Here is a 25,107-nt window from a genome sequence, read left to right on the forward strand (position 1 = left end):
CCAGTCTCTTAATTCCCTACATTTGAAAAATTCCAAAGCTGTTTTTATAAGTTTTGCCTTCCGAATGGGCTGGGCTGGAATAATATTACAAACTAGGTAGGATCGAAATAGGCGGGAAGCTCGTTCCCTCTCACAATAGATGTCACCTCCGCTTGAGCGGAGCGTGCAAGTGAAATAAAGCCCATGTGATTTGAAAACAAACACCTTAAAAAGAAATCTCTTCGCTAAATAATGAACAAGTGCCCACTGGCTACGGAGGGTCAGAAATGGTAAATTCGTCTTACTCAAATGGAATTAGGATTGCTGACACCTAATGGCGAGGTAAACATGGTATTGTCCAGTCCAAAATTTAGTGAATGACAATTTGGTCTTGAGTAAACATTTCACGTCTTTTCTCTAATGGTTCAGTTGTACAAAACTCTGACACTTTCATGATTGAAGCTACCACAACAATCATTATGTCACACATTTGCAAAGTAGTGGGAAAACACCACAAAACGCAAAAAGATTTACTCGCCTAACAAAATATCAACTTGTTTAAATCTTTTTTATCCTTTTCAGAAGTTGCTGAATGTTTCAGCAAACACCATAATGCGTTTCCTGTCTAAATAACGCATGTACCGGATGTGACATCATCGCAGCCATTGCTGACTTCCGAATACACAAGATGGCGGCTCAAGAACAATGGCACGGGGACCACACGTGTTTCCCCAAGTCACAGGGCACCTGTTGACAGAGTCATTAACATCAATGCTTAGTCGCAAATGACATTATGATTATGGGAAAGACAAAGAGTCGTAATGTAAATACTTGTGCGAAAATGACCGTATAATTATCAGGAGAAAGATTGTCAAAATATCGCTCGTAATTCACCTCTAACAGGTGCGAATAACGTTGCGTCAAATGGTTTGCCGTTGAAACAGGAGTTTACACTGCAAAAAAACCTCTCGTACTAAGCCTGATAGTGACTCCCCTGTTTAGGTCATTTTCTCGGGAAAATTTACTTGGAAGTTGTTCACAATACATGCATTGCGCTTGGCGTCTTCAAGTAAAAATTTGCATTCTATTTTGTATCACTTTTCCGGAGGAATTCAAGTTACTTTACTTAAAAATCTCAGGCTTTTACCGATATAAAATTCTTCGGAAAATTAATGGAAAGCCCAAAAAACATTATCTTGATTTGGATTAGGAATACTGCGAATGTCGGCATTGTATTGATGATACATGTACAAGGTCGAAATGCCAAATCCACTTTTAATCAGCGAATGCCTTCTATCAGATAACTCTACCATAAAAGTAAAAAAGATATGCCATTTTCCAGGGAATAATTCCATATATTTGCCCGCTAGAATAAAGATAATCCCTTGATACGTTCAATACAAGTTGTATTTTATCCCGAGATGCGTTTTCGGTACAACAATACCAACTCGATGAGAATCATTTCAGGAACACAATATCCCGATTTGTTAATTTTCTAATGTGAACAACGGATCACCACCGAGGCCCGGGGACGCTGTGCAGAATTTGAACAATTTCCCGAGGCTAGATTGCCAAAAACTCCATAATATTTTATATACACATCAAGATTAATGGATCCAAACCCAGTGTAGGAATAATCGTACCCGATAAAAAGTTTTCGCATACATTTCTGAGATAAATCAGTGGAAACGAACATTGTTTTGTTTAGTGATATTTTAACATGCGGATGAGCGGCAATAAAGCTTTGGGGGAAATGTATTTGTATTTTTTATCTTTCGGGATTATCCGAGTCGTGGCTCTGGTGGATTGAAACCAACCGTAAGATTTGTGAGAATAGACTTAATTATGATAGGATCGTGTTTTGAAAGACTCAGACTCCAACCTTTCAATAGAAAGTTATAACAAGTTTCGCTGAATGACTTTGCGTTGTATTTATAGATATATAATCTGTAAACGAAAGCAACACCTCCTCTTTTTATCTGACAACAGCAGTTATGATGACAATTTGTTTTGTCGAAAAAACGTGTTTTCTCGTTATAAAGTACAATGTACAATAGGTCCATGTGCTTAAATCACAAATGTGTGAAGGAAAATGAAGAGTTTTTTTAACCGTGGTGTTGCGTTTCAACGGCCCGCTAGAATGTTTTGGCGGATTAAACTTCATCAGCAGTTTGAAGAGTTCGTAGCTTTAAAATTGTAGTTTTAAGAATATCTACTTCACACCAGAAAAGCCATCGAATCCCACCCAGCAACCAGAAGACGTTACCCATGGGAACGGAACACATACCGTTAGTTACACACTCATTCAAATTCAACTTCTATTTAACTTTCCGCGCCGAATCCGTGAGCTATTTGCGATGCTTGGCCATAACGCAAATAAGATGAAAATCTAACATGACCCGATGGCGTTATGAAGATCGCAAATAGCGTAATCTTTCTAAGTCTTCTTTTTCTTTAGGCTACTTTTTGTGGACTACAAAATAGCTACAGTTTCAGTGACCAAATTCGAAAAAAAGCAAAAATTATTTTGTGCATTGCGTGATCGCTTGCTTTAAAGGCCTGAGCGGCACCAATCGGTCTTGTTAGAAACACTATGAAGAGTGTTGAATAGACGCTTTCACCAGTCTCCTCCATTGAATACATTTCTGTCTTGATGGTGACCGTTACCGAACTGCTCTAATTTAGTTGCACGTAATTCCTGACCCCCCAGCGCCTTAGTTCTTTTGGAGACATATTAAATAATAAATGTACTAATCTTGCCCTTTCCCACCAACAAACGCCCCCAGGCGAGGCCCGAACAAATTGCTTTCACCAATATCATTTCCTGCCAGACCCGCCGCGGTCACGTGACTTGTAATCCCGCGTCGAGCCCGAGGCCTGGTTTAGAGCAGGCCTTACTCCGTGGATTTCCTGCTAAATGACGTCTGTAATGTGGCGAACGCATGCTGAATGTCCCGATCTTTCCTCTCTCGGATACGCATAAGATTAACCAATATTGGATTATAACTGTCGGCTGATGGTCGACCTCGTCGCCTCGGCTATCAATGGATCTCGCGAGAACAGACGATGTAACTTTCCTGTACAATCGGGCGGTGTCACAAAACGTTCTACATGTTGTGATAGAAAACGGCGGAAACGACCTTAGTATGTTATCAAAATTGTATGCGTCAATTGCTAATTTATGTCACGTACTTATGTACAGTGGAACCCCGGTAACACGACCACTCATGTGACCGAGGTTGAATGGTCGCGTTGCCGGGGTGGTCGCGTTAGTGAAGTTGAAAATCCGGGGACAAAATGCATGATAAGGTTTTCCCGCCAAAATTGTTAAATATTATGGGTGGTCGCGTTACTGGGGTGGTCGCCGACCGGGGTTCCACCGTAATAACTTTTAATCAAATGAACTGAAGACCTGTTAAACTGATTGATACCTGCTAACAATCTTATTTTCTAAGCAGTGTCATGTTCCATCTCAGCCGTGGTCGCTCATCGAACCTCTCGCTTCATCACTGAGTAACGTGACATTCCCTTTGGTAACTTCTCTCGGGGAATTAATTGATGGTAAGTGATGTATTTGCCAGGGATAAATCAGTAAGCCGCACAAATGCACATAGTCAATTTACCGCTTTGTCCGATCCATCTTAAAAGGTTTGAGCGGCGATTAGCTGTGCTTGGAGAGAGTGGATTATTTTTCATAGCAGCAATAAGACAAACGCTGTACTAATCACAAGTGTGTCTTCTGGGGAATAGGAATAACAATGATTTATCCCCCTCGTCTCTTTGTACGATTTGAATTCTCGGGATTAGGCTATAGGTTCAATAATGGTCGTGAATGGAAAATCCTGTTGTCAGTTCATCAGTGTCCAGGTTTGACTTATTACGTACAGTGACTGAGTGAGATGATAATGATATGTGTGAACCGCTTGCCCCTCTCATATAGTTTGTACTGAGCTTTAAGTTATTTTATCATTCCGTGGCTTGGTTGTTCAAAACAAATTTTGTCACTATCAGGACGATAACATTAACTTGGCTTTATCTAAACAGATTTCTTTTGGACAACCAACCCCTGAGGTGCTATACTCTGTTTCGTGAAGAAAATTGACAGAAGAACGAAATATTCTTCGCTATAAGATCGAAACCACAGTGATAATCGTGGGAATCTAGAAGAAATGACATTGCGCGATGGATTTCCATTCATCTAATTTGAGACTCTCTCAAGATATCTAAATTAATTGCAAGTTGATACGTGCAAGTCAAATGCTCAGCAAACAAAGGAGAGTAAATTAATTACTATCACTACTTGAAAGTAGGCTATCGAATGACTAGATTTATGACGCGGTCACACCAAACTAATTTTACGCATTTTTTCGATATATCCTTCTTTTCGTCTTTTTTACTTTCTGCAGTTTGGCCTGATGGACGGCGCTTCGTCGGGCCCGCATAAGTAACAGCCAGGGCATCTTGGTACATTCAAAATAAGTCACACAGTCTTATCATTTGATGGCTCTCAATCCACCCTGAAGGATCGTCCTCAAGAAATTGACTCAAGAACTAATCAACTTCATTCGCCTGGTATCTTGGAGGCTAAATGGAGATGTGAGCTGAGCTTGATTTGGCCCCGTGGCCAGAGGAACCGATGATTTTGGTCATATTCGTGAAAAGTGGCTGTATGTCCGAGAAGCCACAAATGTATGGCTTTGATTATTAACTTCTCATCTCCATCTGTTTTATTATCTCCGATTCTCTCACCACCGAACAGATGACAAGTGAATCGACCATCGGCTACTTCTGGTCTTAGACAAGATGGAAACCCATAATAGCGGAATGGGGAAGCGAATATTAAACTTTCAAGAGCAATTAATGGCAATAAACAGCTGACATGTGAGCAAATGTAAGACTTTTATTCACAATATCTACTGCGTTATTGAGCTTGTTTTAGATATATATTCATTATATTTGAAGCTATCTACTTGGTTTAGTGCTCGACTTGTGAGATAGTCTCTTGTGTTTTGGTTGGAAAGCGAGGATATATTCATGGGTTGATAATTGGCCATTAGAGAACGACCAAGGACTCAGCCAGGCACCATCAGATCCATCCAACATCGATCACTTGTAATGACAAGGACTGGCGATTGCCGGGTGAGATCAGGGAGCGTTGGCGCCAAAGGGATTCTTAGGTGCATCATGTTAATTTGTATAAAGACACTGTTTGGTCAGCTTCCACGAGACGATTGACGACCACATTATTCAGTAGGTTTTGGTGTTGAATTCTTCTTTTTCGTCTTGAACACCAAAGCGGCAGCTTCCTGCATGCTGGAGGTAAAAGTGACGTCACTCTGACCTACACGTGGATTGACGTCACGCGCTGGTTGTGCGCGCGACTCGAGATAAAGATTCTTCCAGAATTTGTGCGAATTCGTGATCGAAAATTCATGTTGGGAGAAAAAGAAAATGCGTTTATATCAATTCCTTCGCCACTCCCCGCTTCACCACTGGCACCAAAGCATCAAGACTGTCACCGATCAGGATGATGACAAGCCCCTTAACAATGTAAGTTCTTGAGTGCTGAAAACATAAGCAGGGTGTCCCCGAGAAAACATAGACATTCTGATATCATAGTCATCCGTTTCTTTCCGTGATCCGTCAGCCGCTTTAGGCTTAACCTTTAATAATGTGTCATAATCCAGGCAGACATTAGCCGAGGCTAACAGCATGCTATAGCACACCTAAGCTTATCCATAGTAGGGTTGAAAAGCCATCAAGCACAAGGGCGTCGTGCATTCGACGTTAAGATGATAGCATTCTGATATCAAGTCTGTGTTTGATAGTTAAAAACGTTACTTAGACGCTACTCAGTTGCATTAGGGCAGAACAGCTCACTGGAGGGATTGAAGTAGGCACAACTGACATAACCAGCTTGCGCTCAGTCGATTAGCATTTTAACATCTGACTTAAACTCTCTATTAAGTGGGATCAGTATTTGCCAGGGGTGGGGACACACTTACTGACTGTTCCCAAATGCTACATCGCATAGTACGCTTTGGACTTTTTCGTGTTCTGTACTCATTTATATTCTTGCTTTCAAAAGTAATAAACTTGACTGTGTGTCGAAATGGGCCATAGATAATTTGTGCTGAAAGGGACAGAAGTCTATGCCGTTTCTCTGCAGAAAGTGGCCCTCCAGCAGATTCTTATGAAGAGATCCTTAATATGAGCTCAAGTTGTTTCGCTTATGTTTTGAATCATATTTGAACAAACTGCGGGGACAGCTTCATTTACCATTGCTATCATATATATACATATGTCTATGTCTAAATGAAAAATTCTGAAGACAGTCAGTGTCACTGGCTAGAAATCGAAAAAGCTGCATTTGGGAACTGCCAATACAGGAGACTGATGTCTGTAGTGGGCGCCTGGGACTGAGGCGGCCGCGAGGGAATGGCCGCTTACAATCAGGGAAACATCATTTATACGTCGGTAACAGACACAGAATCTCCTGGTCGATCAATGCGTGATATTGATACTGCTGGTGTACAGGTTGGTCCAGAAAGGCGCTTTACCACGTCGAGGCCAAGTCGCCTTCTGGTGCGCCTTACCACCACGACATACTGCTTTGCTTGTTCACCGTAACAGTGAGACAGTTGTCAGCAAGTCGACAGTTTCATGACAGATCAAAAGTTTATAGAGCCGGGTCCATGAGGACATGGATGTATAGCTACACATCCGTGATGAGGACGAGAGAGGTTTCGTAGATATTTCGGTCTGAGCTGTTTGGGCCAAGCTGTCTTTCTCACGGTATATAGGGAATGGTGTAATGAACTTTCCGCCCCGACGACAAACTTACAGGATTGTATCACATGCATCGAATAACGGGGGGAATGCACATCTCTCTCATGCTTCCCTGTCGTCCTTTTCTTCCCAAGCTTCTTGTGACGAAACTATTCTGTAGACATGATAGATCTTGGATGGTCAAGCATGGTTTTGACTAACACAGAACAGACAGCAGTATCGTATGAGGTAATGCCTGGTGCTGCCTACTTCTATTGATTGTACAATCCTATAGACCATGGAGGGCCAAGATGCAATGCCGCTGATTATGACGTATATCGCCAGTGGCAATGCAAACTTGCTACGAGGGTATTTCTCCGGGGTACTTTAGTGAAGATAGCAAGGGTGAAGAGTTCTAACGATAAGGAACTTGGTGACCTTGCTTGAAGAGGAATGGAAAACTCGCCATGTCAGATTAATTCGATATCCCTTTATTCTGTAGGTTATGATAACTGTACAATAATATATACATTGACTTTATGTGGAATACATCCACACTTGACTGTTACATTATGATGTTAGAGTTTAATAAGCACCTTTTTGCACCCACATACATGTATTGATTGCTTTGATTTGCGCTTATGTACTGCAAAACTTTGAAAAGCTATAACACGTCTAGGTGGCAGCACTTGTCAAAGTACAAGTGCTGCCCCCTATAGATATGTCAGATTAGCGCCGGCATGTCTCAGATTGTTATATTGACGCAACTATAAATATCGCATTGGACTAAACAGACAGATTGATACAGTTTGTGGGTTGGGAAAACCATGACTCAAGAACACGTCCATAATCTTCTTTTCCGAGACGAAGCCGCCCAAAGGAACGCCTGACAATTGGGTCATTTTAGTGACTGCGAGGTAAATGCCGCTCTTCTGATTGGACAATTAGAGTTCAAAATGCAAATTCCTCATCTGAACCGTTACCTCGAATGGCAGATGATATTGAGAACATTTCCAGTCATAGTTTTCCCAACTTTAGAAGGCAGCGTTTTGCTGATACGATGTTGAACACTTCAGTATCTCATGATTGTCGATCGCGAAAAAACCAACCGAATGCCTCATATAGGTTACTAATGCAGTTACGACTAAAGACGTAACTGATGCAGTTTCCTCATGTAGACAGATGATGAGAATTTCGATGAAATTTACTTGGACATAAATGTTAACATGTTAAATAAATACGCATTTGTGAAAGGGACAAAGCGGTACCAGGCCGCATCACAATAATATTGAAAAAAGATATTCCAATTTAACACATTTCCCCACTTTCCCACTTCCCACTCAAGCTTCCCACTTCCCGCACTTCCCACCTCCCACTTCCCTTTTATCATGTCTACTGCTGTTGTAATAAAAATCCCATTGATTGTCGTTTCTAACCTGCCCAGCAATTTCATCATTTGCGAATGAAATTTTGACCTGATAATTTATAGTAGTAATGAATTGTAAACTTTTTCTGCATTATTCATAATCTAAACCGCTTGCGTAACTATTTACATGTACACATATCAACATGTACAGACATAAACAAAACTATTCATATATACATGAAGTAGGAATTCCTCAGTTCCTTTACCAAAAATAAATAATATTTCAGATCAGAATGTACAGTTTGAACTGACAACGCCTATGACAACTGAACTCTGGATTGGCTTTGTTACAAAGTCCAAAGCGTCGGGCGTTGTTCATGTCCTTGAACAATGCACATAATATAGTCCAATCACTAAAGAATTCCTGCGATTGTTATGGCAGCATGTAGAGAACAAAATAGTTCAATAAAAGTCAGTGTCTTAGAGATCACGTGTCATGACATCATCATCATATCGTGACGTCACTATCCTTTGTTGAATGGTGACTAGATAGGTCTGTAGGTGACGATAAAGATGCTGAGATAGAATGTGATGGCGTTCGCATGAGATCTGATTCCTCGTAGGATTTGATAGGTGACAGGTCAATAGAGTCCTCGTCGTCGCTGGAGTCCGCTGAGATGTGGGGTTCGACGGGTGACGTCTCCACGGCCTCGGGGGTCACACCATGTTTGGAAGCTTCCAGGGCCGCTGCCGCCTCGACTGCTCGTTTCTTTGCCGCCTCTTCCTCGCGTTTTGTCTTCCTCCATTTGGCACGTCGGTTCTTGAACCAAACCTGCAAGACACGAAGGGGAGGAGTTGGGTTAGAAATAATGCAAAATAACTTTTTTTGTGTCGTCAGTGGGTGAAAGGTATCATACCAATCTTGGATGCGAGAGAAGTGTTTGATATGATCTGAAAAAGAAACTGTTATTAATGGAATCGCCGATCATAATATCGAATTCGATTCCGTGTATGCTTTTTACCATACATGTAGCTTTGAACTTTCTCCGCCAAAATATGACACAACAATGACGTTTGCTACAAGAAAAGCGCCATTTCTTTGCAAATCATGAAATGGCCGAGTGAGACATTGAACACAAAGTACAAGACAGAACCCTAGCGGATGCACCGAAAATTCCCAGCCTCGCTCCCATCATCTGCTTCTCTCGGAGCACATCACATGACCTGCCGCGAGATATTTTCATTTCTCTGCGCCCCTACCATTAATGGTAAGATGTCTCCATTATGACCGTGAAATTTTTAAAGATTAACATTCCGGTGACCAAACGAGGATAATAGCCTCTTTGAGATTTGGATATTTCGCTCAAAGCGTTCTATTGTCTTGGTAAATTGTGTCCTGGTAGAGGCTGAGTACTTGTGTTTGGGGGCTGGTCTGCCCTGCCTCACCCGCGTCTGATCGCCCAAAGAAAACACGACAGGCCGAGACCTACAGGGACGCAGCTGATGGGCTTTCACGACGGGGTTAGCAAGAACAAAATCGTCAGCAGCACATTTAATTTTAACAGCTTTCATATTAGAGGTCTCATTGTGTTTCACTTTGTGTGGCAAATTTCAGATTTCGAAATGTTTGATCATTGGCGAATTCCGGCCGGTGATTTATCGCGGGTAATCCTTTAATACCAAAATGTAGCCCTTCCTAATCTGGCGGACACTTTATACTCCGACAAAGGAAAGAATGTAAGGTACATGTAGAAATATGAAAATCCTCTAACCCTAACTGGGCTGAAATTCTGCATTAACACCCTTCCACAGACTAAAACATGTCCCCAAACTGTTGGAAGCTCACACTGTATTTCCACACTTTGTACGTGTCATAACCGCATTGTGTTCTAACATATTAGGCCATATTTCTCCACCACACCAACGTGTTTTCTCAGAACTAACGTCAAATTGTTGTGCATGCTAAACTGTTATTCCTGGCGGTATTAACGCATAATACCATAATACCATTAAGAAATTAACATTTGACTAAGAAAGTTCAAGCTTGCTTGAGAATTCAGCAAAAGCCTTTTTGACAATATCATCTTTGAAGTCAAAGGTAATTCCTTAATGCCCCTGTTCTCTTTATTAACTTAATCCATTAATTACATTTGCCAAGTTTTTTTTAGTATGAAACATCTAATACTATTGAAAGATTAAGTTGTTATTAAACTGATCCGTAGCTTGCTTGCCCTTCCAATTCCAACACTAATGCATTTGCAGCGTTATGCTTTTTATACAAATGTTGATCGGAGTTTAAGGTATTCAGAGTTTTAATTCTTCAGACTTCTCGTGTGAGAAGCATATTACTTAAATGCCAGTGTTCGCTATTGATAGCAATCTCTCAGAATCAATCCTGAGTAGAAAATGATTCGAGACATTCATTTCTGTTACTATCAAAGCTTTAAATAATTTCAATATATGCGCTATCTCGTTCAGTTTGAGACAAGTTAGATGAGATTGTACATTTGTACAATGTAACATATTTATGAAACGTTTTCAATATTAAGTATCCTCTTCATTTGAAGTAGTTTTCAACTGTACGCTTAAACATCGACGAACACTGCTAGAAAGAAACATGCATGGTTTCGCCGTAAGTGTTTGGAGCCAGATGAACAGTAGTGGAATCCGCGAAATCCCTCGTTTAGTATAGATTAGCCGAACTTTTTCTATTGTTGTTACATTTTTGATAATCATATTGTTAACTGTACACGTTTCTTCTATCCAGGTGTTAAGGAAATAAGGGCAGTATTCCTGATTAAAAGGTCACAGCGCCCGAAGTTTGATTTGAAATGAGAGTTACAGGACCCGTTATCCAAACGATGGAGGTATCATATCCCCGCCGCGGGTCCAGGAAACCAGTATTCGTTCCCAAACAGGTTGTTGATTATAACCCATATGGCAGCGGATCACCCAACTCCGCAAACACCCCAGAACTTATCACCCCATTGTACGCGACAACAGACAATACGAACATCTAGTAGCATAACTGCCGAGGAAGGCTTTACATAAGAATCACTTAGTGGATGCGGAGAAAGTAAACTGCGCCCTGAAGCTGGATTATCTCGGGGCTTCAACAGAACAATCGGTTAAATACGTCCAGTGGGCCAGATTACGTGTGGACAAAGCTGATCATATGCTTATGGACCGAGGCCTCTCGGACTTGTTCCACTTCCATCTCATTTGCAATACTTTCCCTGTCCTTGCCTTAACAACGGAAGGGTGACTAATTACCATAATTTACCGTTCCCGCCACTGCTTCTTTGCAAACATATTGACGTCGTTTGGAGATTTTGCCAACTTTCAAATCGAAGGGCGACCTTAAGGTTGTCAATTTTGAATCGACGAGAGACCTTAAGTCAGTCCGGATGCTGACTATCCGCGGGTCGATTCTCACGGTCGACACAGTTCAGCTGAATAATCTTCACACGTCTTTTTCGTTGATGCACGTGTTGTGTTTTTTTTCGTTTTCAAGTTTGCACTTTTGGTCACCATGTGAAGTCACACGTCTGTTTTTTTCGCATACTGGTAAGAGCCTCCGTGCAGCTTCTATATTACCTGGTGTAGGTTTTGGCAAATTTGTCTTTCTCGTCATGGCAGAGAAACTATTAGAACATGTCTGATGAGATGGCCACCCATCACTTTTTTGCTTTCATCTTCACTTCGTTGTTTTAAACAAAAGATAACGATGGTCTGTCGGAGCAGTTTGATATTCCCAAGTTACTTGCTTGGTGACAAAGGTCACCCACCAAGGTATGGATTCAATGCACCACTGACTTTCAAAACCTTCCATGATAACGCTCTACAAGCTTCTTTTTCACTTTCACTGAACTCGAACCATCTGAGGTAGTCTCATCATGTTGATGAGATTACTTCTCAAGGTCTGGTGCAAAAACAAAAAGGGTCACCACAAGAACCGTGAGAGAACCCACTTCAGACTTGAAGTACAGCGTTGCTGGGTCCCTTTCCCTGTCACACTGCGTCCCTTTTTCAATTTGATAAAGGGACTTAAGAGATGATAAAGGCTAATCTCAGGAGGAGTTTATTACAGATGGGTGGGTGCTCGAGGTCGCCCGCCATTACCCTCTCAATTAGAGCGATCATGGTGGCCCTCCCCTTCTTTCTCTCCTGGACAATGAGACAAATGTCATGTTAGACAACAAGCAGATCGCTACAGTTGCCACTGCTCTTCATATACCAAGGCGATGTTCATTTACCAGCTTGAAAATCTGATCATCCAGGCGTTCATTTTCAAGTGGTGGAAGTTCGTGACAATTTCTGCCGCGTTTGAGCGCGGTTTGTTCATACTGTGCGCGCCTTTTGATACGGAAGGCTTGAAGCGTCTGGTTTCGCCGGGGCATGGGGAGATAAACTCCATCATATCTCTCTATTGTAGGAAACTATGCCCCGTTATGGCGCGGCAGTTATGATGAAAAGAATCAAATTTATGTTAGCTATTCGATTACTCCCAAAGAAGGAATAGAATTATAAGCTTTGTGACAAAGATCTTTAGAAAGGCGGCAGCGAAAGCCGTGCCTTCCAACTTGAAGTGGATGCCAGTCAAACCCCCTATTGTTGAGATGTTAACTTCCAAGATAGCATTACACCACAAGTGGCAGGAGAACCTCTCAGATTTCATACTCATCACGCCGCGGAAATGCGAATAGAGACATGGAGAAGATGGGTTGAAATAATAGGAATGTCCATACAAATCTCGTCTCTAAGCTACTCTCGAGCTTATAGTTTTCACGCCCGTCCTTGATGATTAACATGAGAACTGCAAACACTGGCAGCTGCTACAGCCCAGCCAGTGTTGGCTGACGATTAGGGACGTGAACGCGACAATCTCGCGGATAAATAGCCCAGAATCCGGGCACACAATCTGTTTCCTGGATCATCTCGCCAAAGGTGATTTCCACCCCATCGTAGATTATGCTCACTGCTCATGACACAGTCAAGTCTCACCAATTGGTGTTTCATATATGTACACCCGTTACGCATTTGTTTGGCTAAATTCACTTAATATTCAATCCATGACCAAACAAGCAGGAGTTCTTTAATGTCCCTATTTGGCAACTGATTCTTTTGCCTCTGTCAGCATGACCGCCATCTTGTCTGAAATGTGGCCATCGGGACACCTGACGTTATGAAGTGGGAGGATGTATTACGCTCCGTCTTGGGTTAGCTGACATTAAGATGCCGGTTGGCGTATTATCACACGATGAAGAAGAGGACTAAAGTTCTTATCAAGTATCTGCTGCTGGCTTTTTATTAGCAAACAGCCAATAATAGGATGGAAGGAGAGTGACACTACACTGTAAACAGACAGTCAGAGGAGATGGGTAAACTTAAACTACTGAAGAGTGTGGAGAGGGACGAGTGGCTGGCTGATATGAGTTATGATGGCAAACGTTAGATAACTTGGAACAGTCACTGACTTCGACTGATACCTTTAAAGGCCGTGTATGGCCGAGAGGCTCACTAGGTTAGAGGTGTGTTATATCTTGTCTAAGTCAATGTTGACGCTCTAACATATTCATATAGACCAACGTTTCCGAGCAGCACCGGCCCGTTTCGAGAGTTGGAAATGGATCTAAGCTCCGTGCAGAGAATTTGTGTACGAAGATAAGGGCATTCGCCCTTGACAGCCACTCACCGTGATCCGTCACAGAAAACAGAGGACCAATTCTCCAGGGGGACTAAATTTACTTTCACACGGGTTATGAGAGGCGAAATTGTGTCCTATATAGCATCCAAAAGGGTGTATTTCTGTCAGCGGGAGATCCGGATAAGGACGTCTTGCAAACAAACCCGACGACAGATGAGCGTTTGATGAAATATTAATAAGAAGATATCGGACACCGGGACCCGTCCCATAATGGTACTCAGACCATTTCGCTACTTGTTCAGATAATGCTGACGGATCTGGCGGACTTTACAGATAAGCCCGAGAAATCTTGATAATTCAAGCAAATTCTGCCTCTTCAGTGGAGCAATCATAGCGGAATCCTACTCCTGTTATCTATTCTCTTAGAGAATGTGGGAACATTTCCTCTTGCCCAGCTGCTGGAGTATCTCCCATTGCATCCCGTTACAGTCTATGAAAGAAATCCAGGATGTCCAGGTCGCACTGGGTTAAGCCAGCTTTTGGTGAGATTGCGGCTACAGGGGACACGATTTCCCCGCTAAATCTTAATTATCGTTAAGGATATCAGTGGCAGGCTGGCTACTAACACACCAGTATTCTGCTAATACCAGCTTAATAAGGTTTTGTAAGAGTATCAATTCAACTCTGAAGTATGAAAAAAATTTCAAGTCCAAATATTTTTTCACTTGTCTTTTTCTGCTCAAAGTGAAGAAAAATTATCAGCCCCCAAAAGTTTTGGCTTTGAAAATTTTTCAGAATTTTGAACTTATGAAAAAGTTCAACAATTTTGGCGGAAAAACTTAATCATGCATTTTGTCCCCGGATTTTCAATTTCACTAACGCGACCACCCCGGTAACACGACCATTCCACCTCGGTCCCATGAGTGTTCGTGTTACCGGGGTTCCACTGTATATCAATATCACGACCCTCTCTGTAAATTTCTTATACTCTTACCTGGCAAAATTGCCAACCACATGACAATCTCTCGCCTATACTTTCGTGATTGAGATCGGGGTTTATGGTATATGGTAAGTGACAATACTAGCTAGATATTGAAAGATATACGAAAGACTTTGAGAAGTGCTGGCCAATTTGTTATCTTAACGTTACAGCAAGACCTGCCAATCATGCTTCATATTGGTGTGGAGTGGCATCTGACGTGATAGAGAGGAATATCGGAGTCCAGATAAAATTCTTAAATTTCATAATCTTAGCTGTCAGACATGTCGTAGAAGGAAACCAATTTGGTATCATTCAGTAGAAATTAATATCCTACATGTGACAGATAGTGATCCCTCAAGTAGCCTCAAGCTGCTGCTTGCGAATTTCGCCACCGCTCGGAGTATCCAGAACGAGGCGTAATGGCGGATAACGGATATCTTGACGTCACAACCGGACGCTGCACCCGACCAGATTATCCTGGGATCTAGCTATTAGTATTAAACTTGGTCAGAATTATGACGCTCTTCGCTTGAATTTGTGGTTTTTGACGCTGGAATATTTGCTAGTTTTGTAAAATTTGTTTGCTGACGTGGTACTGTACGATTCTGGCACACTCAAGTGTCGTTAAGTCAACAGTGGTCCAAACCGGGATTGGTTTCACCATTAAACCATATGCATTCATCTTACCAGTAATTGAAAACGAGCCATTCAGCTCAGCGCTGTAACCAGCAACTTAATAACAGATTAACAAAGAAGTATCACTGACTTGTCGTTTGTAAATACAAATTAGACCAAAATCTATCGGAGTCTCATTGCAATAATCTGGAATCAGTAACGTGCGTATTGGTGAGAGACGTCGAGTGGGGGTAATAACCAAATGTAGCAGGAGGCGTAAGAAAATCAGCCTACCGTCCTACAACTCGTGTGCAACTCTTATGAACAGACGTCAGGTTTCAATGGCAGACGATAGGCGATTGGAGTAGCTGGTGGAACTCAACGCTGTTCAACTAGCAAAGGATGAGTTGTAAAGTATCGATCAAAATCTCGAATCATTGGTCAAATCATGAAAAGGTCGTTTCATTCACTAACAAAGCTACCCGCAATGAGTATTGGTGGCGCCACTGGCGGAAATACAAGATGGCTGAACATTTATTGACTGATTGAATCAGAAGCACGTGCAGTATCTAGAATCTTTCACTTGTCAAAGGGTTAAACTCAGTCAACATTTCATCGCAACACAGAAGGAAAGCATTTCACGCTGTTAAGTCACTTGGCGTATTCTGAAAAAATACAACCGAGATGAGAGAATTGTGAATCGCCGAATAAAGTATTTGCTCCAGCGACGAAGACGTCCTAATCCACATCTCACGGCTGTCTCATCCACTCAAAATGAGAGTTCAGTCGCTCAACATCGCGTAAAACTCATCATTATGTTTGGAGTTGCCAAATTATTCATTAAGCTGGTTACTCATATCGCGCTTGAGCATTTTAAGTGTAGATTTGGGAATTTAATAAAGATGAAAATGGTTTACATTTAGCTTATTACTGACTTTACGCTGTTTGAAATGGTTTAAGTGGACTTATTAGCAGTGTGATGAATCTAGTGATGACATAGGATAGAATTGTTTCATTCACGTACATGTACACCGTAGCCTGACGGTCGGTAGCTTCTCCGGAAAAGCCCAACAGGGCTTGTCTTATGTTGCTTCAAGTTTAAAGCCCCAGTGTGGCATGGAATATCACCTTGTGAATTAGTACTATTACACGGATCTCAATACCAATTGCAACAAAATGGTTAAGCGTAACCATTCTACTTCAGAAAATGAGCCTGGCTATACTTGGCCGGGAAATTGACGCACGATGCTCATTATATCAGCATCACTTTTAAAATACAATATAAAGCCAAGTAGTGTAAATGGCTAATTTCGTACTTGATATTCATTAAACCTCATACATGGGGAATATTAGCCTACTTGGCGTCAAATGAATTTACACAAGCGAAGTACCCGGCGTAGTGTATATTTCATCACACTGTAACCAACCCAGTCTCAATTAGTGCTGCAAGTCGCACCCATCAAAAACACAAGTGAAGAGCCTCGTTATCATCATCTCAAGAAGCCATTATCTGCCACGCCGGGAAAGATATCTCTTTCCTAATAACAACTTGGCCGTTTTTTGATATATTCTTTGACGTATCAAGTATCAAGGCTGGCATCCGAAGGTTTTTCTGCCTTAAAGGAAATCCTGCACCTATAAGAAGCGTTGACGATCGTTTCTCTGTCGAGGTTTCCCTCAATGTTTGATTACATGAAACGCATAGGTGCATAGGTGGCGCTACTTACTTCTACTCGCTCCTCTTTGAGATCTACTTTCATGGCCAATTCTTCACGTAGTAATACATCAGGGTAGTGCGTCTTGTGAAATGTAGCTTCTAATTCTTCTAATTGTTCCTCAGTGAAAATAGTGCGATGGCGCCTCTTCCGCTTCTGGCCTGCCCTGACGAATTCATGGGGCATGAATCCAGCGAATGGGGAATACGCTAAAAGTAAAGGAAAAAACCCGTCTCATTATTACACGTTGAAGGTTAGGTCATGAGTCAAGGTCGGTCAAGGTCAACGGTAAGGTCACGCAGCCTCCGCCCCATTCCTCTTATTGCATGTTCATCTGGATGAGCTGTCATTCGATACGCGCCAGCGTCATCTCTGGAGCAAAGAAAGAATATGCAGGATGAAGGTCATTACAGGTGTCAAGGTCGGTGAAGGCAATGGCATATCATCAAAAGACTCTCACTATAGTATACATAATGTTAAAAATGTAAGTTCAACATGATCGGATGGGTACTCGTCCTTCTCTGGATGGGTCATCGTCCAGCTACAATAGCGGTATTTTTCCCCATCCATCACTAATAAAACCAACTCATCGCAGACTCTTCAGTGGCTGAAGAGGCAATAGAGAGAAATAGATTAAGAGATAATATGTTCATCCAGTTATTACTTTCTTTCAAGAGGATCAACTTTCGTACGGACCGTGTAGCACCGGACTATTACAGATAGTCAAACTCGTATACGGCGTCAGCGGAAGACCGGAAACCGATTTCAAAGCTGAAAGATGATGAGCTATAAAATTATGATGTTTGACTGGCGTAGAGTTGACATAATGTGTGACTCGTCTGTTCTGAAGAGTGAACCTCGGAAAGGTATAATCATGGTTCAATCTATACTCGGGAGTTTATAGTATACATCGACCAAAAATATTTTGGAACCTTGGCCTCTTTTCATGTAAGGTTAACTGAAACTGAACACCGAGAAAAACACTTGATTCAAAAGAGCATCGTTTGTGATGCGGTAGATGTTTTGTATGATTCAGTTAAGAGTTGAAGATATTTGGGAGACGACCGGTGGTATTCAATGCACTGGTTTGGTTACATTACCAAAGCGTTCAAGCACCCAGCCATGGCATTTAGAGAACTTAACCCAAATTTCACGATGAGTTCGTCTCATTGCGGTTCAATTCGAACGGGAGGAGAGATTTGGAGTGGGAGTTTTACAGCGTTTTGATGGTCATTCAACACACCGGGAGCCGATGAACCCCTTCAAACTCGCCATTAAATACAATAATAGATGGTGATAAGTCCCCTAAACCTAGCACGGAGCAATGCTTGAGCATAAGTAAACTGCCTTTTCGGCTGTACGTTACTCAATGTTTGCCTCTCTAAGTGAACAGCACGATTGAATAACACTTCGATTCAAATCGAAATTTGAAATTTTCCCACTTGAAAAGTTGGGTTGTCTGATAATAAATGCTGTGTAACAACACCTGATTTGCATCGCTTTTTGTGCGGAAGGTACGTAGAGACTTGCGAGGTATGGTTTTAAACGGCTCATACAGGTAACTGGTTTGATATTGGGGATGACTGAGCTTGTGATTTTCCCTTGAAATGGTATCTCAGGGGAAGACTGTCCTGTAATTGCTGTAAGCTGTCCCCTCCTGTTAATCTTCCCTAATCTGGGAAAGGACTCCCTTGTGAAAGCCCCGACGCGACCAATTCCTCAACACGGTCAACGGATTGGAACTGACTTCCCTTCTAAAATAAAGTTGCTAATTACAAAAGGATCAAGAGACATCGACCAGTAAGTGTTCTAAGCCTACTTTCCACGACATTAAATGCATAAATGTTTAAACAGTTCGCCAAGTTTAGAGTAACTCTGCGAAAACATTTTACTTTCCTGACTGAAAGTCTACAAACAGAATTTGAAGTTGTTTACCATCCCGTCTCTAAAACTCCTTTCAGTATAAGCTACTTAGGCGATTAACTATTATAAGACTACTGTCTCTTTTACGGATTGGTCATGCCTCAACCCTATTGTCATTCACTTGGCTACCCCTTTCAAATTGACAAATATTATCGAAGTTTTAATTCGTTATGCATAAGGAGGCATCCTTAACTTGCTAATATTTTGTATAGTTAAAACCAAAGTAAACTAACGTTGTGGATTAATAAACTTAAACGATTCTCAGGGGTTCTTAAATCCTTTTTATCAAGAACTTGTGTACGCAAGGATAGCGGTTTTAATCCAGATAAAATGCAAATACTGGTCTTGTTTACATTAGGTCCGCTTTGGAAAAAAAGTGGCAACGGCTGATTCAATAGTTCCTTTTTTTAAATTGAATTCTCAAATGCGTATAGCTTTATATGTAAATTCAGTTGATGCAAGACAATTTTATTTTCTTCAAGTGATTCTCTTTCCTTCCCTTGATTCAATGCTCTCATTGACTTAAAACAATGGAAACATTTTTTGGCAAAGATTTGACCAAAACAATGCACTTTTACACAGAGACTAAGATGCTTTCAGCGGCACAACGGGGACTCAAACATAAAAAAGAATTCTGGGCGCAACAATGGCGAATATATTACAATTGTCATTATTTATTGTGGACATTCCCTCGAATACAACTAGACCAATAATACAAAGTCGCCTCACCATTAGCGCGTCGCCTTCGGTATGTTTTCCCGAGTAACATAACACACCATCTGTGGGAGTCTAACGGTCAATATTGAACCAATGATCTCCCGCCAAACCCTCAGATATGCAGCTATTTCCACTCACTCGAGAGATGTGCCAACCCTCCCTCGGGCTGACTACCACTCGCTATAGACAAACCGATTTTTAATCTAACACCCCTAATCTATCATCATACATACCCTTTAACGCTGTTTACTTATCGGCCGCTTTCACTTATTGCAATTTCGAAGTATTTGTTGATTATTTTAGACACGCTTCAGGCAAGGTGTTCGATATGGGATGGAATGAAGTTTGTGTGCATAACTGCCTACGCATTCCAACTTATTTCATAAAACAATCGCTGATATTTGAACCAGGTAAACCCGTTTAAATTCAATTTTTATCATCGCGTAAGCTTGATGCCTGACATCACCGCAAGAAAATGTCTCTGTATAGCATCAAGGCGAATCGATGCTTTCGCGTCTGCGTATCTCTTCACTGAATGATATTCAATTCAGTTTCTTAAATTGACTCCAAAGCTAAGGTCGAAAAAACACACTAATCTCGATAATATCATTCTTCATACTTAGATGAAAGGACGTCTACTTTCATTTGCCATTGGTGTGACGATATCTAACCCTCTCTATAACTCAATAAAAAAGCAGCTGTCATTCGCTGCGGACCTGTGATCACCATCTTGAAAGCGTTGCAATTGGATACTTTCCTCCATTCAAGTTGTTGACAATATGAAAAAAATGTCAGTTTGAAGTTTGGTGGGCCTTTTTTGCCGTAATCTCATGTTGAAAACAACAATCGTGACCCATTTTAAACTGAAAGCGCCACTCAAAAATACAAGATCATGAAAAATGATACCAAACAAAGAATATCCTTTATGATCTTTTTATAAGGAAAGTGTGTTTTCTATTTCAAATTCTATACAACATGGAGGACAATCGTGATCAAAAGTTGCTCTTCACTGGGCTAAAATCGTGAATAAAGATACTTCAACTAGAACTAGTTTAAGGAGAATTCGAGTTCTCAAGGTTTACTCAAGGTTCGGAATGCGCATTTAAAGCCTCAAATGCCCCATTCAAAACTTACGACCGGCTCATTGTTTATGAGTATAACATTGACTCAATATCTCCATTGTGGTATTTTAATGTTTCTTTTGAAAATCTGATAAGCTGTTTAACGGGATGAAGTTTTCGTATATGCTAAATATGTCATTCATAAACAGGTAGTTTTGTAAATAGCGCCTCAATCACTTTATAACTCAGTGAGCATTGCCAAATGAGTTTGGAGCAAACATGTATTTATATAAAACGAGACATTTTTCTAAACTGAAATGTCGGCGTGCATACAGGACCATGGTACTGTGTTACAAGGCTTTCCGCCCACTAATGTCTCCCTGCTGTGATTGGCAAGGTGATCGTGATTCAGAACCTTTGGCCACAATACCACCTCATAGCTTCAATTTGCACGAACAATTTTGTCATTTTCTTAAAAATAAAACGTGTAATCTTCTTTTCAAAGCGTTATTGGCGTTATTAGGCCAAGCGTTCAAATTAATTTTCGTTATAATTTCTTATTTACGGTGTGGCCCAGTATGTGGTATCCGTGATATCTTCGCACGCCATGGTGGGATGGTGGAACAACACGGACAAGGAGGGAACGACCAGCGGAGTTCTGAACGGATAATCTGGGCGGTATCGGCCTCTCAGCCAATATAATGCTTCATTAGACCAGTGCTTATTTCAGTTTAGGCCCTTGGGGATATGCTTGATGACAAGTTGGCAGTCTAGGCTGAATGAAGAAACTTCGAAGAACTGGTCTTAAAATGCCTTAATTCAATTATATACATGTGCGAATTTAATCAAAAACTGAAAATATCTTTCTGTGTTAGGTTATATGTACAGCAACAGTAATGGTTCCTGGGTTAAGACAAAAGTGACAAATTTGAGATATGGCAAAACAAAAGGCTAAGTCACGAAATCTATTGACGATTATGCACTTGGAGCCGCAGGTGTGACCACAACGGGACCACAGAGTTGACTTGATCCAAATGCTCTATAACCAAGTACCACTGAATGCTACCAAACGAGCAACAATATTTTCATAATCTGGTTAATAACACTGATCATAATAAGTAATTAGTTTCAAAGGTAAAACACATCGTGACAAATCTTGGCGTTTTTAGAGCAATAGGTGTCACCGTAATGACCGATGCCACGATACAGGTTGCGATGTGGACCGTATTCTAAAAATCTGGTATTAATCGCTAAAATATTATGAACTGACAGCATCGATAGCTTTAATTAGTGGTTAATTAGATTTGCCTTGATTACTCTGATCTTAAGTAAACTGTTTTAACAAAGTGGCAGTATCAGTGACTTGAACCCAAAGTTCCCAGGAGAGGTTTAAATTGCTGTTGAAACACCAGCCTAATGTCAACGCCCAGTCAAGGAAAGATAAAAATTGAAAATACGTGTATAGAAAAGTGAACAAATTTAAATCTAGGAGGTAGGCCGACATTTACCTTGGGTGACTCCATCCAGGTTTATAAATTGCCTACACAATAGTTGGCCATTTTTTATATACATGTATTACAATTGCAATGTAATGTAACGATATTGGCTGATGCTGTGTATGTATACATTCCTAAAGGTTAACCGATTCTGAAAACACTCATTGAAAATGAAAAGAATGGGCATATAGCGAAACGAAACACTTTGTATGTATCAACCAAGTGTGACAGGTGTCTTTTTACCAATCCCACAAATGGGTGGAATTCAATTGTTTCTAGAAAGCGACCAGTCCCCTTTTCTTCTTATTCTCAGCTTTTAGCAGTATAAAAGGTTACTTGACTATAAAGACCTGAAAAGGTTCCTCCTCAGAATGACCAAAATTCAACCTTTCCAATACTTCCGTTTCCTTGTCTTCTTATCAAAGATGGCCGAAGAAGCATTAATTGAAATCATAAAGAGAGGTCTTTTACAAAATTCAGCCACTTGAAATGGTAATCCGTGTGTGTCTTTATCCATTTGTAGGATGTTTACTATGAAAGAAAGAAAGCAGTTTACACGGAGTTTACTCAGCTGCTTCGGAGGTTTTAGAGGGCAGTGCCTTTGATTCTCATGGAATTGGTTTCGTGCAAGAGAAATCAGAAATAAGGATATCAAAACCTGAACATAGAGTTGATTTGATACGCTGGGTAGAGAATCTGTCAATGCACGAAAAACCACCTCATGGAGCTCGAACTCCGCATTGAATTGTTTAAATGACCACCATGTAATGTACCTGCAGCTTCTCTTGCTAAATCAGGCATATTGTGCTCGAAAAAATGCAACTAATATCACTATTACATCAGTTTATACACCACAAATCGCCAAATATTACCGAAATACAAAACGAATCAATCCCGTCAAGAATTGGTGAGTTAATACGCTTGACTGGCCCGCCTGCAATATTACGTTCTCTCAATTTGTCACCACTTAACCAGAGTCTATTGATTCGAAGTTACAGGAACTAAATTAAGTGCTTCTACCAGTACCCTATACACAAATATCATAACGTAACTCTACACCTCCATAATGATTGTGACCACCCTCGAATATGAGTTACATTTTGGTTGATTCACGTATTAGCCAATGCAAGGTGGACAAATGTTCTTTCATTGAGAAACCGTAGAGTCATATACCACAGGATCGAGCTATAGATTATGAACACCCGTTGACATAAAGTGAGGACAGTTTTTGAAATTATTGATGAACACACCAGTCATGATGTTGACTAAATCTTTGATGACAAACTCCACTTTGAAAGCTTTAGTGAATCACCATTTTCGATGCAGACATGCAAAATATTCTCCTTCTCTCATATGTTAAGTACAGTTTACCTAGTCACCTGTATCTCTCAAGTCAAAACAAGGTAAAATACAGTTTACCGAGTCACCTGTATCTCTCAAGTCAAAACAAGGTTAAATACAGTTTACCGAGTCACCTGTATCTCTCAAGTCAAAACAAGGTTAAATACAGTTTACCGAGTTTTCGCTCAAAACAAGCAATGCAAAGTTTTCTGTGTCGAAGTATAAGTAACTTACCTAAGAAGTCAGATGGCGAGTGAGGGAATGCTGCCGCAGCCGCAGCCGCGGCCGCATAAGGAAGATAAGGGTTCATATTATGTCTCTGGTAGGGAAGCTGGGGCCGGGGAGCAAGTATACTATCAATAGTAAAAAGAGAAGGACTATGTCCGGCTAGCATGCTGGCGGCTGAACACTGCTTTAGCTGCTCCGCTGTGTAGTAGTAAGGCAAATGTTGCATGGCTGATGTCAAGCCTCCGAGAGAAGAACGAGGAAGGTCCTGCATACTCATGGTGTATTTCAATGAAATAAATCCTGCTGAGGTTATAAAAGAAGTGAATAACTATCCTGTTGATGGATATGACACTTTCAGAGTCCGCGTCCGCTGCTGATAATAACCGTAAAGAAAGTGTCCCGTGGTGTCGTCAAGATACACTGCTATAGAAAGTGAACTCTCCGTCAAAAATCAATGCTTGCTTTCTCTTGATGTTGAGCTGCCCGCCTCTGATATCACACTGAGATATCCAGCCCTGTTCAGCCCCTATAAACAACAGTTAATACCTAAGCAGTTTACTTAATTGTAGTTTAATGAAATTAACCACAACCCACCCATTAGCCTAGGAAAATAATCTGTGTTTGTGCTGGCCAATTATGATTGTAAAGGCCGTCAAAATCCTCTCCCTTCTGTGTTAAAACATTAGCAAATCCACCACTCGAATGCCGCGTTCCGTTTTATTGACAGCTGTCGCATTTTAGACCACGCCCATGGCATTTGCGCAGACGACAGCGTTGAATGGCCGCCGCGTTTGAACAGGAATTGTTGGATTAAAGAGGGAGGTGCGACAAAGGATGGAGGTTGCGAGTGTTCAGCATTCCTGGTCCGGAATCAGATATATCAAATGGATGGAGTTGTCGCCGGTGAGAGACGGTGGTGGAAGATAGAGCGCCATTCAAGCATATTTGAGATCCATTCAACCATTGTCCCCGAGAAAGATCCCGCTTTTGTACACTGACCCCGATCTCTAAAGTGATAATTGCCTTTTCAGGAAGACATTCTTCTCTCACAGGAGAATTATTAGATTAAAAACTTGTTGATAATTCACGGAAAGTTGGACTAAGTGGAGGTGTCGTCTTGGCATATTGTCCACCTCAGAGAGGGCCAGTTCAGATTAAGCAAATCCCTTTAATGTGTTTGTCTCCGAACAAAAGCAATTTTGCTTGGAGAAATCTCATGCTTTCTCCGCCATTACACTTTCAGAGTAAACCATAAGAGGTATTTAATCT

The 25,107-nt window shown here is 41.2% G+C and overlaps 1 protein-coding gene across 1 annotated transcript; it reads right to left on the reverse strand.

Moving 5' to 3' along the window:
• Positions 1-8,122: 8,122 nt before the first annotated feature.
• LOC135485231 (homeobox protein goosecoid-like) lies at positions 8,123-24,320 on the reverse strand. The gene is made up of 3 exons (XM_064767065.1): positions 23,845-24,320; positions 17,085-17,281; positions 8,123-8,945 (listed from the first exon to the last, which is right to left on the reverse strand). Exons 1-3 carry the CDS (start codon positions 24,113-24,115, stop codon positions 8,622-8,624), a joined length of 792 nt encoding a protein of 263 aa, XP_064623135.1. The 5' UTR covers positions 24,116-24,320; the 3' UTR covers positions 8,123-8,621.
• Between the last annotated feature and the right edge of the window lie 787 nt (positions 24,321-25,107).

This window comes from Lineus longissimus, chromosome 3 (genome assembly GCF_910592395.1).
Source record: "Lineus longissimus chromosome 3, tnLinLong1.2, whole genome shotgun sequence".
NCBI classification, from domain to species: Eukaryota; Metazoa; Nemertea; class Pilidiophora; order Heteronemertea; family Lineidae; genus Lineus; species Lineus longissimus.